This window comes from Monomorium pharaonis, chromosome 2, assembly GCF_013373865.1.
Source record: "Monomorium pharaonis isolate MP-MQ-018 chromosome 2, ASM1337386v2, whole genome shotgun sequence".
Taxonomy (NCBI): Eukaryota; Metazoa; Arthropoda; class Insecta; order Hymenoptera; family Formicidae; genus Monomorium; species Monomorium pharaonis.
Genome location: NC_050468.1, coordinates 16,330,060 through 16,344,842, shown reverse-complemented (window position 1 = coordinate 16,344,842; position 14,783 = coordinate 16,330,060). Strand labels below are relative to the sequence as shown.

The 14,783-nt window shown below is 29.3% G+C and overlaps 1 protein-coding gene across 1 annotated transcript in view; it reads right to left on the bottom strand.

The window, feature by feature from the left end:
* LOC105832621 overlaps positions 1-14,783 on the bottom strand; it is a 36,535-nt gene that overhangs the window by 11,409 nt on the left and 10,343 nt on the right. The window contains 3 exon segments of the mRNA XM_012673737.3: positions 3,624-3,719; positions 4,504-4,589; positions 4,850-4,912. Coding sequence (XP_012529191.2) covers positions 3,624-3,719; positions 4,504-4,589; positions 4,850-4,912 — 245 coding nt within the window.

Sequence of the window (14,783 nt, the reverse complement as noted above, 5' to 3'; positions counted from 1 at the left end):
ATTGTTCCATATTGCCAAAATAAGGCAATTTTAGAATTTAAATGTTACTATAAGACAAATTAATCATAGTGTTTCAGAAGTTTTCCTTTTCTATTAAAAGGAGATATATGAATATAATATAATAAATGCTTAGATAAAAGAATAAATTAAAATAAAATTATTTGAATAATAACAATTTAAATAGATCACCTGAGTGTCAAAAACAAATCCGGCAAAATGCCGCTTTACTCTTACAAATTTTAAGCGAAGAATGAAACCTCGCTAATTGATTATTTGATCCAATTCCGGCACTTGATGCCGTTCAGATGTGTTGCTCTGTTTGAGAACTCATCTTCTGCAAAATCATAACTACTCTAACCCTGCGCGAAGATATCGGCAGGATGAATTGATTATTTGTCGCCCTCCTGAAATTAATATAAAAGAATTTTATTTGATGCAATATAAAAAGTATAACAGTGGTAAAATTGGCGACACACCTATATCAACAAATGTTGATATGCCTGTGGAATGCGATGCACAGGATCGAGAAATACTCAATTGTCTCTGGACAAAATCCGTTCTTAATGAAAAAAAAAACCAAGGAAAAAGGGAGAATAGAAAAACCTAGTTGACACTCACGTGATTCTAAAATATTTTTAGAAAAAAAACAAGAAAAAAAAACATAACGGTAATAATAATTTTAGAAAAAAAAGGGAAAGCTTCGAAATATATTTAATACAAATTTTTTTTAATTAAGAAAATTTATAAATTAAAAGCGCGTATACATGCGTAAAACAACTTATTAAGTGAATTATAATCATTATCTACTGCGTAAAAATGTGCGTACATACGAATAATCTAATTTAGAAATTAAAATAAAACATACACGTGTAAAGAAAGACGAAAGAGCAAGAAAGGATTTTAAAGATTGCCTTTTCCTTCCTCTTTCTTAACAGACAAGCGTTGATATAAATAAATACCTAAACGAATAAGGAAAGATAGGATATTAATGCGATACAAAATAAATATAATAATCCATGAAAAAGAGAAATCGTTGCTCAGCCTATTAAATTCTGCAAATGTTGTGTTCATACGCCCCCAACATTTGTCTAAGGCGGGGAGTGTTACGTCCGGCAGACTCCACGATTTCCCTTCGTCAGAGGAACAAATAATTTTACAAAAGAAATTCCGTTTCAACGGTCTCCGATAATTTTTATGTGTCTAGGATTAGTCTGTTAGAAACGTAATAACAAACATAGATGGACGAAACGACCAAGTAGATAATTCCGACTCCTTTGAATATTGAGTCAACAAATAATAAATTCTGAAGATAGAAATTCAAAAAACAACCATGGGATCTAAGCAAAGTTTCACGTTTGCTCACAAAAAAATGAGCAATCTAAACATAAGCAAAAAATAAATAACCGTTTCCTCCATCTGCAACCCATACCGTAGCGCGTCTAGCACAATAGAAAAAATTATTTATCTCTTAAACCCAAAGGGAAGATAACCTACGCGATAGGTCGGATCCCTTCGATAAAATTGAAAGAATGTGGGAGGAAACAGAGAAACTTTCGACAGATTACTTAACGTATGATTGGGCAAAAAGGAAAAACTATTTCTCCAATAAGAAAACTTAGAATTCACCCACCACACAATCCTGAAAAAGAATCCTACCAATTAGAATATTTGAACCACCTATCTCTGGATCCTCCCCTTGTAAGACTCTATATATATATAATACCAAATCTTGAAGGGAGTCAGTTGTTTTTTATACCAGTTAGTAATAGTAGGCAATAGTAGTCAGTAATGAAAGTACCAGTAATAAGAGTTTAGCAGTCAGTAATAGATAGTCAGTAATAGTAATGGAGAGTAAAGTTTTAGAGTTACGTTTTTAGAGTTAGTTAGTTAGTTAGTAATCATGTAGAATCAGTGCGCAAGTAGACTTTAGTGCCGTTCCATCCGGGCAAGAAATCTATTCGATTCCGACAAATTTGCTCGAGAACCAACAATGAGTAAGTCCCACAATCATAATTTCTCTGGTTTTTACGTTATTCATGGTAACATCTTCCTTCCATTTTAATTCTTTAAGACACCCTCCTATTATTTATAAATAATTCTCTCTTAGAGTTTTTCGTCCCCCTTCTTTACTCGGTTTGCGGATGCGAGCCTGGCAGCTCGAGAGTCCGACCGGTCGTTCCGGTGCGCGGATTCAGAGACGGTCATTCGAGAGTCCGACCGGCCGTTCCGGTGCGCGGATTCAGAGACTGTTGCTCGAGAATCCGACCGGCCGTTCCGGTGCGCGGATTCAGAGGCTGTTGCTCGAGAGTCCGACCGGGCGTTCCGGTATGCGAATTCCGCCCTTAGTGTTCGAGAGTCCAAACAACAATTCACGGTTTTAATTTTCAAGAGTCTGCACTTTCCTAACCTTCTCTCTCCGAATTACTTAAGATATAATGTAACTCACAAACAAAAAGCTGCCCATTAGTTTTACACTTCCGAAATTTATATTAATAACCTTTGTGTTTTTTTTTATTTTATTAATAACCCTTTGTTAAACTTTTAAAACTTTTGTAAACTCAATCGAAAATCTATTTTTATAACCCTTTGCGTATTTTTAAACATTGTAAACTCTTGCGAAATTTATTTAGAACCATTCTTATAATTTAATCTTTATAAATTCATAGCCAACAAATTATGTTAAATCACGACTTCAGCGCTTATTTGTATTTCTTTATATTTTCATTTTTATTTGTTATTAGAATAAATACTTTTGTTAATTTTATGTGAAACTTTATCATTTATTTTAATTAACAACGACCTCGTCTATCCCGAACAAAGACTGCACCTGGTCTGATCCCGAGTTAAAGCGATTCAATTCGTTGACTCGAAACTTGGACCGACGAACGTACGACTCGAAACGGGTTATAGCGGGCCTATCGGCACGTTGACCTATATTTTTGAGTCATAAAAAGTGCGTTCGACCCGAGGCACATACCCTCCTTAAACTGTGTGCCTACGGGAATTCTACACGTTTTGTTACGTTCTTCCCTGCCTTACCTGTTCTCCCTGAGATATCCTTCCTACCGAATAAAGAGTAAAATCCCATAAGGCTGGACGTAACACATGTTCTCGACAGATTTACGAGTAATTCGCTTACATCACACGGTGTCCAGGTCACCATTTTCTTGTACATACATATTAAGTAAGCTATTTATTATTAAACTTGCGATCATGGTGACAATAAAAAGCATAACCTATTTAAAATGCGGATGTTATTATCAATCGTTATTTTAACTATTTAGAAAGGTCTTCCGCTATATAGATACGTTATCGAGATAAATAATAAATTAGATATATTTAAATTACATATAACTAAAAATTTCTTCAAAATAAATCAAGTTTACTTTATTGACGAAAAACGTTATTTTTTTTATTGTCACTTTAAATGTAGATTATATATATATTTTTTATGATACTACATATATATACACACACACACACACACACACACAAAATAAAATATTGACATATATGTAATAATTTCTTTTAATGATACTAATTCATAAATCATATAATTTTTTCATCAGAATTTATGGATATGGAATATGAATGTTTCTAATTTGTAAATAAAATAAAATTACCTGTTTGGCATTGATTGCCAGTGTATCCCTTGGGACACATGCATTTACCGGGCGATGTACAAATTCCACCATTCAAACACGGTGAAGAACACGTAGCTAAAAGACAATGAAATATTAATGTATATTGAATATTTGTATATTGAAAAAAATACGTTTGCGAGTCAGAAAAAATGTATAAATTAAATATTAAATATAAAATAATATCTTTCACATTTTTGGTAAAAATTTATTAACTTAAAATTTTAAAAATTATTTATTAATATTTTAGAATGTAATATTTAAGTATTGTATTATTTTTATTGTTATAACTTAAAGTCTTAAAAAATATTATGAATACTAACACACTATTGTATTTTTTAATTATATTTCTTAAACAAAAACTAACAATTAAATTTTAAAAACATAAATATAAACTAGAAAATTTCTTCTGTTGGATAATATTTTTATAATACTCATATTTTGCAATGTCTTTGTAACAAAAAAAAATGTAAAAAATTGGACTCCAAATTATAATAAATTACCAAATAATGTAATAATATATAAATTATAATATTAAAATTATCAATAATATATTTATTCTTTATACAATATACAAATAACAATCATGAAAATTTTTCTTTCTTTTCAAGAATTTATTTTTAGTAAAATTTATGAAGAAAAAGCCATGTACGTATGCATAAACCTTAGATTATTATTTTGTAGTTATTTAAGTAATTTCTAAGAAATAAAGGGATATGTCGCTTTAGATAACATTATGCATGTCGATATTAATGACCTTCTTCTATAATATACTTCTATAATATTTGTTATAAATATAATTATTCTATTAATTTAAATTTATGACAAAATATTAAAAATAAATTTTGTCTAATTAACTTACGCTTATTACAACCAAAACTCAAATGAGTAACCTGTGACCATCCCGGACAGCAAAAGAAACCAGAAGTCATCTCAGTGTATACTAATCTAAGATGATTCATAAATTTTTAAAATTTATTTAATATAATTCATAAATGTATATATACAAAATGTACAATGTGTGCATATTTAATTTTATGAAATTATAAAAGTTAATTTTCCACTATTGCGATATTTTGTACATGCACGCATACACACGTACATACACATACACATAATTAAATATTTATCTTAAAATAAAATTAATTCATCTGACATAGATAACCCAAAGCTTAATTTTAAATTTCTAAGTCATGAACGCAACATACCTAATTTGTCTTCCCCGATGATGATGAGAAACTATGGGAGCTTGTCTAGTACATACTCGCCTCCTGAAACACAAATTGTTTATTTTTCATTAAAAAAATATATTTTACTACTTCTTGCAAATTAATTAATTTTTGTGCATGTTGTGATTCAAACTCGATCTTGTACACTAATTATAATACAAATTTAAAATAATATTACTTGGTTTTCTATTATAATATATTTTATTATAATATTTTTTATTTTATTATAATTTTTTATATTTTTATTATAATAAAAATATTTAAAAATTAAGCAATATCACACAATTCTTGTAACAGTCATTCATCAATTATTATTTAATCATACCCAATATATATTGTCCAATGTGATCAAGTGAGAACTAATATTTAAAATACAATGGCACAAATGTTATTCAAGTATATCATTTATTTGAGAATAATTTTCATTAGTTTAATGATTCTAATGTTTCTAAAATATTCCAAATTTTTTATTGCATTAATAAATATTATAAGACTTATTAGCTATGTGATTTTATGTGATTAAAAAAAACAGATTTTATGAAAATTTAGTTTATCACTATTTGTTTCCCTTCACAAATACACTACTCTTATTAAAACATTTTTTTCGTAAAAGTTTATTATTTTTTAGTTACTTATGATTCTTATTTTACATTTTAAATTACAGTCAGTACATTACAAATAATTTTTTTCCATGAAAAGATCTTAAAAAGTATTTATTTTGGATAAAACTATTTGCTTGATTTATTTGCTAATGTTATTCCATATTTCCATATTATTCCATATATCATATTTTTGTTTAAGATAAAAACTAAATAATATATTATATTATACATTCCACTCATAATAATAATAACAATATTACTGTATTTGAAAGTAAACCAGATGTATAAAAAGCATTATTACAGAGATATTATCGGTAAGTCCTTAAATTCTCAAATAATCCTTTCTTTAGATTTCGCGTCTCGATTTCAACTTTGCATTTCGTTATTGCGACTTATGCATGGAGAAATTAAATTGGCAAGTCGATTATTTCCGATAGTCATCAAAACGATATTCCATGTCGTGTCCTTTCCAGCCAAACTGATCGCTAAAGCGCAGTCATTTGAATCGTAAAGTACTCGGAAGACCGGTTAAATCGTAAAATACGAAGGCTGATTGAATATACAGGCGAAATAAGTATTTGCGTTGGCGACAACGATTATAACAACTTGTCGTTGCTCAAGCTGGCTGTGGAATTAAGCTTATGTGACAGAACTCAATATGAAAGATTGCATTTCTGATTAAGGACCAGTATTTTAGAAGCAAAACGAATAATATCATGATTCTATGACCTGGAAACAAGATTAAATCTTGATACTATCGTCAAATTATTCAGCAGAAGTATCGTGACGGCATAGCGTGTACAGATAACGGAAAGTTCTCAACGATTTAGAAAGTATATATATATAAAATTGGGCATTAAGAGAAACGAATTTTTGCTCGACGGAATCACTTTGTCATCGTCAGGGCACAGAAAACTGCATTTTACCATGTCAATGTCGTGTTTACTAAGACGCGACAGAACGTTTACTGTCGCAACAACGGATACCGAGGACATGGTGGTCCCTGTTCACGTTCGTTTCTTGCTCAAGTGGCAACAGGCATGAGAAACGCGATCTATCGTTGAGTAAGTCTGCTCGAAGTGACTGCACAAAGGACTTATACGCGCAAATTCGCCACTATTAAATATTAAACGTAGTCTACAAAGTTCTCGACCTGTTTTCTCACCGCACATGCAGCATTAAATACACTCCATCGATTTGAAGTCTTGGTCCGCATTTATGCACATAACATGTTACTTTATCGAATAACACAATTTAGCATTTATAATCTTTTACAATAATCATATACATTAAATGTAAAATAAACAGTATTTTTACGTTAAATATAAATAAACATTTGTTTTTAACAAATAAAATTTAATTTTATATTATTTAACAATTATTTTCCAAAATATTAAAGATTTTGTTATATCTACAAAAGACCATAATAAATGTATATATGTACATATGTGCGTCTAACTCTGAACAGAAATCTCGAATCGAAAAAAGATTAAACGACAAAAGATTGAAAATATTTTTTTATTTTAAATTACATTTTTAATATTTCACTTAATAATGTAAATTGAAGACAAACGCGGAAATAGCATTTAGTCTTATGATTTCCGTATACTGTAAATGCAGAACCTCGAGTTCTTTACGCATTCTCCACTAATGGCAGGTGCTCTGAGGAAAGCCAAGGTTAGATGTCGAGAATCCGCAAGAGTATGCTAGTAAGGACGAATGTTCATGATTGCATGTGAGAGAAAGGATTAGGAGGATTAACACAGCAGGTGACCGCCTATCGCAAATGTTCTGGCTAGTTGAACAGCTTGCATGATGCCATCACTTTCATAGTCATAGTCATAAACTCATTTAATAAACTTACATTTTAACTGACACATTGTTGACATAATTCCATAAGTTATTTCCAAATTAAAATAATAAAGAAATAGCATGTTTACTAATATATTATTTGTATTGTGTTGCTAACTTTCCTCTATTTACATTAAGAGAGTTAAAAAAATTTAATTTAGAGTTAAACATTTTTAGTCATTACTAAAAAGGAAGTTACATGATTGTAACATTATATGTATTAAATAGTATTATATGATAATTTTCTTAAGTTTTCTCTAGTACAGAGATTTCCAAAGTTTAGATCGCAATTTACTAGTGAGTCACAAGACAATTTTAATAGATTGAAAAAATTTTTCTATATTAGGAATCTAAACCAAATTTAAGATAAAATAAATTCCTAAATAATTATTAAACTCCTTGTATATGAAATTGATTTGTTTGATTTGATGCAACGTCAAAAATATTATTAATAGAAAATAAGCACATTCTTCATTTTTCTTTAAAGTTCTGCTTATTTTCTCAATTTTATATTTCATATTTTAAGAAATAAATTAAAATTATATTTAATACAACATAAAAAACTATGAGGATTAAAGTGGTATAAATATATAATCTCAATTTACTCTCTTTCTCTTGCTTTCTATAATCCTAAAACTACAAATAATTAATAAGTCGGGAATGCTTGTCGTTTTAAAAAATGATTCACAATCCACATAGTAACAAGTTTGGAAAACTTTAAAGAAAATCTTACAATCAGAGTCTAATTATAAAGAGAATTTTTTATTAACCCTTTCTTTTTTTCTTTTCTTCCCCGCCCCTCCCTCTCTTTCTCTCTCTTAGAAGTAGACAACCTAATTAAACTGGCTATCTTATGACCAAATTCTAATTGTAAGATTTTTAGGAAGCCTGAGTACAATCACGTAAATCATTTATATGCTATATTTTGAACTGGTAAAAATTTACTAAATGTGTCACGCAACAGAAGAATTCAGATATAGTTCAGGAAATATTTGTGTGGGAATACTGGTTCGGCTATTGCTCTGACAAGTTTATTTCGCACGTCGGTAAACGCCGATAAGATAAATAATAAAAAACGCCTTCTTTGTCTCTCTTTCTTTCCTTTATGCTTTATAACATTGAATGGACATTTTGACAAACGTAAAAGTGAAATTATCATGAAAGGTAGAACGTATCTCGCGGCGATAAGAATAAGAGCCAGAGATTTATGGCATACAAATAATTTATGACAAGGAATAGTTTTTTAGTGAAAACTTTTCATCTCATAAACCGGGTCATTTATGCATCAACTTACCAGTTTTGTGCAGCGTGGGTTAAGAATTAGTACACTAGAATAATTGTTCAAAACGATTGCAATGTCTCCATTAATTTTATCTAAATAAAAAAACAGAATATTCACGATTCTGTTACTAAATGTGATTACTAATCATTCTTTCGTGTGCCGATATAAAAAAATAAAATTTTCAATAAAATTGTCTATGGAAATTTAAATACTATAACTATATTAAATACTATGTTAAATACGTACTATACTGTAAAGTAAATTAGAGTATAATCTCCATACGGAGAAGATGGCCAATTGCTATAATTTCTCTAATAATTGTTAAATAATCAATGTAATTATTTTATAGATAATCAATTTTTACTATAGTTTATGTGCGTATACTATTTGAAATAACAATATTATGGATATTATATCATATTTTTACTTTCGACTGCCTGCAAAGTTTTTCATGTGTTCATTAGAAATTGCTACAACGTCGAATAAATTATAATTAAGCTATCACAATTAACGTTAGACACATAAGGAAAATATATAAATTGTAATATGTAATTATTTTTTTTTTATTTTTTAAATAAATATTACGACTATTTTTCTCTCACAGTTTAGGTAAGATGGCCTAAAAGATAATAATAATTAATAATGTGTGTATTTATGTATATATTTTATAAAGAAGAGAAGAATTAAGTTGCGCACCTAATATTTTAAATTTGATATATCATAGATATTTCTTTTAGTACTGACAATGAATTGATAGATAATTAAACTTATATAAACATTTATTATTTAAAACGTTTGAAAATTTTAAATAAATTTAAATGTGTTATAATATGTGGCAGTAAAACTAAACATGTAAAATTATAAGTTTTTTTATTATTTTATAAACGTTAAGTATATAAAGTATGTGTGGCCAACTGTTCTATAATACTATGACCATCTTTTCCCTGAAAGATGGCCAATTAGTTTTATTTCATTTAAGCAGTTTCGAATTAGTGTGGCATGCTTGATGGACCAAATTTTAAAAAAACACGCGCAATAAAATTATATCTTGTATCGATCGTATGCATAACGATCACAGGCGCCATCGCGTGATACGATTCACATCGTGTTCTGACCGAAGGGTGATAAATCTAGAATGAATTACTGCATTGGAGGCTCGCATGTCTACGGCTCTTTTAAGCGTTTCCGAATCTTAGCGACGATCTCGAAATGGTTCCCATTCCTAACAGCTCCACGTAGTCCTTAACGTGGCGTCGTGTTATCGTAATCGTTTGTTACATTCCTACGTCCATCTGTTGCATGCATACATTTTCGCCGACGATGACGATGACGGTTTCCTTTACCGTCTCTGCAAGTCTAACGAGCTGCATGCTTTCTCCGCAACATTGTTGCGGCCGCGTTTTGCGTCTATGCGTCACCGAGGGCAAGTTGCACAAACATTTCTTCGTCGAACTTGACAGCTATCGGCTTTGTAAACTTTACGGATCTCATAATTCACGTCAGATATCAAATCAATAAAGTTATATAACACTTGGGTTCGATATTTACGAATTTGATTACATATACGTTTTAATATTTTCTTTCCTGTGAGTAAAACGTCTTATAATAATATTACAGGTTTCAAAATAATGTAATGTAAATGATTTTGTATAGCTTATGCGTATTGCTCATTTACGTAACTTACAAATATGTTCTATAAATAATTATTTGATTAGTAAATTATATTTAATCGGAAATTTATAAGAAACAAATTAATTCAGTTTCATAAAACAAAAAATATAAAAAAAATATTATTTTATATAATAAAATTTTGTAAAATATTAACTTGTAAATAAATAGTTAATAGCTCTATTGTGCATTTGTATTAAATTTCTAACTTACTAATGGACTTATTAAAACTTATTAAAATGGTAAAATTAATCAAGTAGTGCAAATTAAATGCAAAATATAATTTATATATTTATTTGTGAAATTTATTGATATACGTATATAATATATATTATTTTTATTTGTATCTTATCACTTCGTAATCATTGTTCTAGTAATTAAACTCGTCTGTATACTCAATTAATTACATTTTTACACAAAAAGTATTTTTATAATAATAATAATAATAACAGTGCTTTTTAATTATAAATGAAAGATTACGATGTCGATATAACTTCTCGCCGGAAGCAAACCAGTAAATTAATATTAAATTTTAACTACGCAAGAATAAAGTACAGATTTTCGAAGAAATACATGATACGTCATGTACGTCTGGTAGTAATGGCAATAAACACCAGTTTTTATCGCCTGAGCTCACAAACGTTAGTTCTATTTCTTTTTTCTTGTGCACCACCCATTGCGGTGTCAACCAGAACCGCGCCTCACAGCTTTTAACTTTGTGCGGTCTGTCGTAAATCAAGCAATTTAACGAGATCAATTTAATAAGATCAAAGTGTGACGATCCCTTTCCCAAATTAACCAGTACTCATAAAAATCAAATTAAGATTACGGCTGTATTCCATCACATGATATGCGATACCATTACATTAATATTTCTTGCATTAAATGCATTAAATGCAACAAATTATAAGTTGTTATTTGTATTACTTGTCATATATTTACTATTATCATATCAATTTTATGTTTATCACATTACTATTACTAAATGACTATAGAAATAAAAAAACTATTTGCAATTGCAATATTTACATTACTAAAAATTAATACATTGTGTTTAAATAAATTACTTTGTTATACTTTTAATAGGTTAATAGTTTTAAAGATATTAAAGGCAACATCTTGAAATAACATATTTTTAGAAGTTTTTATCATTTACTATTTATTACTTATTTACGTTTATATTATGCACACACACACACACACACACACACACACACACACACACACACACACACACACACACACCTTATTTTTTTAAAAGAAAGTAGGCACATTTTATATTTTATTAAATATGTAATAATATATTGATAATTTATAATAACAAATTTTATGAATAATTTTAAAATTAAACTGAAGGTTTCAAATTCAGCGATTGCAAGGACAATTTTGCTTTGATTTGCAATTAATAAAAAAATTCATCATATAAACCATAAATTAGGTTTACAAATAACTCAAAGTTTCGAAGCAAAACTAGAACGTCAATTCAATCGAGCCAATGAAAGGGCAGACAAAGCTATCGATTGTAATTGCTGGCAGTATAACGACCATTTGTTTTACGAGCAGTTCGCATGCAAAACACGTGGAATCTCGACTGGCTTTTGAGAGGCGGAACAAAGAAATTGGAGAACTGAAGTACCACTTCTGCGTTCGGATGGCAATTTGTTTTTAAGATTTTCCAATGACACCGGCCGCTGTTTTACAAGTGGAACTTGATTAATCATGCGCAGTAGAACACTCCTGGAACATTCGTGACATCTAAATTCAAGTAACTATAAAAAGCCAACTAATAAAGAACAAATAAATTTTGTAGTTTAAGAAAGAAAATTAGAAAAGAATAAAATATATAAAAATAAATAAAATGTATAAAAAATAAAAAACCAAATTAGTACAGATTAGCATTTATTATAAATACATATTTATATTTTTCCCTAAATTTCTATTTACGTGTAGTATAAAAGAATGTTGTATAGTTTAATGTGTAGTATAATTAGTTTTATTGTATTTTGCAACTATTTTTAAAAGCAAGTTTTATCAATTTTATAATAAATAATAAAAGTTATAACAACGTAAATATTATTAGGCATTAAGATTTATTATAGATTAGTATAGACAATCACGTCTTTATGTTTGACATTTTTATCGGACCTAATTTTAATTATTAGTGTTAATAATAATCTATATAAAATATAATAATAATTTTACGTAAAAAATATTTTTCTAATTACATATTAAATACTACCTTTAAGAGTTACTATTATTTCTGATTTTTATAAAAATAAGTTATTAATTTTGAAAATGGGTAATTTAATCATTATAATAAAATTTAATAAACATATGAATGCAACATCTACAACGATTTCTTGATGTACATCAGTAAGAGATTGTACAAGCTACTTGAAAATTACGATGTATCTTATTTCAGCATTCGCTTGAGCATTATAACGTACCTATGTATTGCACGTTTCAATTACGAGACTCGATAACACCTCTTGCCAGTAACTTTATCTTCGCACAACTCCATCCACACAGCTTATTCGCAAAAGTACAGATGTTATTTTTAAGGCGATCAAATGGGTTCCATGTACTCCTAAAATATTTTCCTCCTAAAATATTGTACGGTACATAATACGTATAAAAATGCGAATGCTCGGTATTAGATAAAAGAGTTGCTTCCGTAAATATTTTTCGAGCTATTATTCTTCATGTAGTATTATCGCAGCACCATCCATCACAGATAGCAAGAGCTTTACTTTATCCTAAAGAAATCTTTTTAAAAATATATTTTATTTTTTCTTTTCAAGTTATATATTCTTCGAATTTTTATATAATGTAAAAACAAATAAAAAGTAATACTCTAAAATATTTTTTTTAACTAAAGAAAACAATAATATAAATAAATTAATTCCATTGAAAAATACACGACAATACATCATCATATTAACATTCTTTGCATCTTGAACAAAGCATGAATTTTTTGCGAAAGAATTTCTTTAATAAATTTTTTCGAAACATTTTCTCGTGTGCGTAGAAAGTTTTTATTAAAAGAACAAAAAAATATTCCAGTATAGCGCATTCCTGCATCGCAAAAAGCTTTTTTTTTAATAATCTACCCAGATAGCATAGAAAGTTCCAAAAGAACTCAATTGTATGTCATTAATTATGAATCGCAAAAAGAATTCATAAGTGGTGACATACAATTGAGTTCTTTTTGAACTCTCTGTGCTATCTGGGTAGTCTACAAAATTTTTTATGTGCATTTTTTGACAAAGAAAAAATCTATTTTCTCGACTGTGAAACTTATAGAACACTTTCGCACTTTCATATCGTTAGCGAGACAACATATGGCCATGCTCCACCGTATCCATGAAAGAAGAGTGTAAACGAACGATATCTAAACAATCCGGCACCGCAAATCGATGTATGTACGTGTATGTATATGCTAACGAGACTCGGTCGTCGATCCTCGGATCTTGCTAAGGCAGCTTGCAATGATTCATGCCCGTTAATTTCAGACCTACGCTTTAAAGAATTGTGTGTGTGTGTGTGTGTGTGCATGCGTGTGCGTGTGCGTGTGCTCACATGTATCTTTTTTTAAGACCACTTCTTTCTGCATCGTCCAGTACATTATAATCCGTCAATAATCCGGTAATATTTATGTAATTTACTTAAGTTTTTTTTCATATACTTATTACATTAAAACCCCATAATGTATACGTTTATATAAAACAAGAAAGAAAGAACGAAAAGAAATTAAGTAAAACATGAAAGTTATAAAAAATAAAGTAAGATGTTAATAAAAAATAAAAAATAAAATAATATTATGCAAAATAAATAAATATAAAAGTTAATATATTTTAAAAGGTAAAGTTTGGAAATACTTTATATATACATATACATATTAATACTATATACTTTCTTTCTTTCTTGTTTTATATAAACGTATACGTATACACAATATATTTCATTTTGCCACCAAAATTCAAAATAGATGTTATAATATTTAATCAAATCTAGTAAAGCTTTAGCTTTTAATATAATGGCCTCAAACAAATTTCTGCCGTTCAGCTCTTGGAAAAATTCTGACAACGCCCATGGACTCATTTGACGACGCATCGGTGCCCTCAGTATTTCCATAAACAAAGAAATTGCCGGTCTGCGCCATCCAAGAATGCACAGTCCATATTTGCGAAAGAAGCGAATCGCCGCTTGTTCATTTAGAGATTGCATCTTGCGCGTCGAAAGCCGTTCCCTCAGCGGAATGCGCAACGATGCAACGGGAGCCGCGGGCAGACAGTGCAAAACTTCCAAATTACAAAATTGCTTGATGACGGGTTACCCAGGTTACCGCTCAGGTGAAGTAATTATGCACCTACGCGGTGCCAATAAGATGCGCGGCGTCTCTCATTACTGTCTCCTGTGCTTCGTTTTCTTGTTTTCCTCAGTGATGTGGTACAGGACGTGTCCTGCCATTTAAATTTTTGAAAACGGACATGGAATATAAAGTATTTCT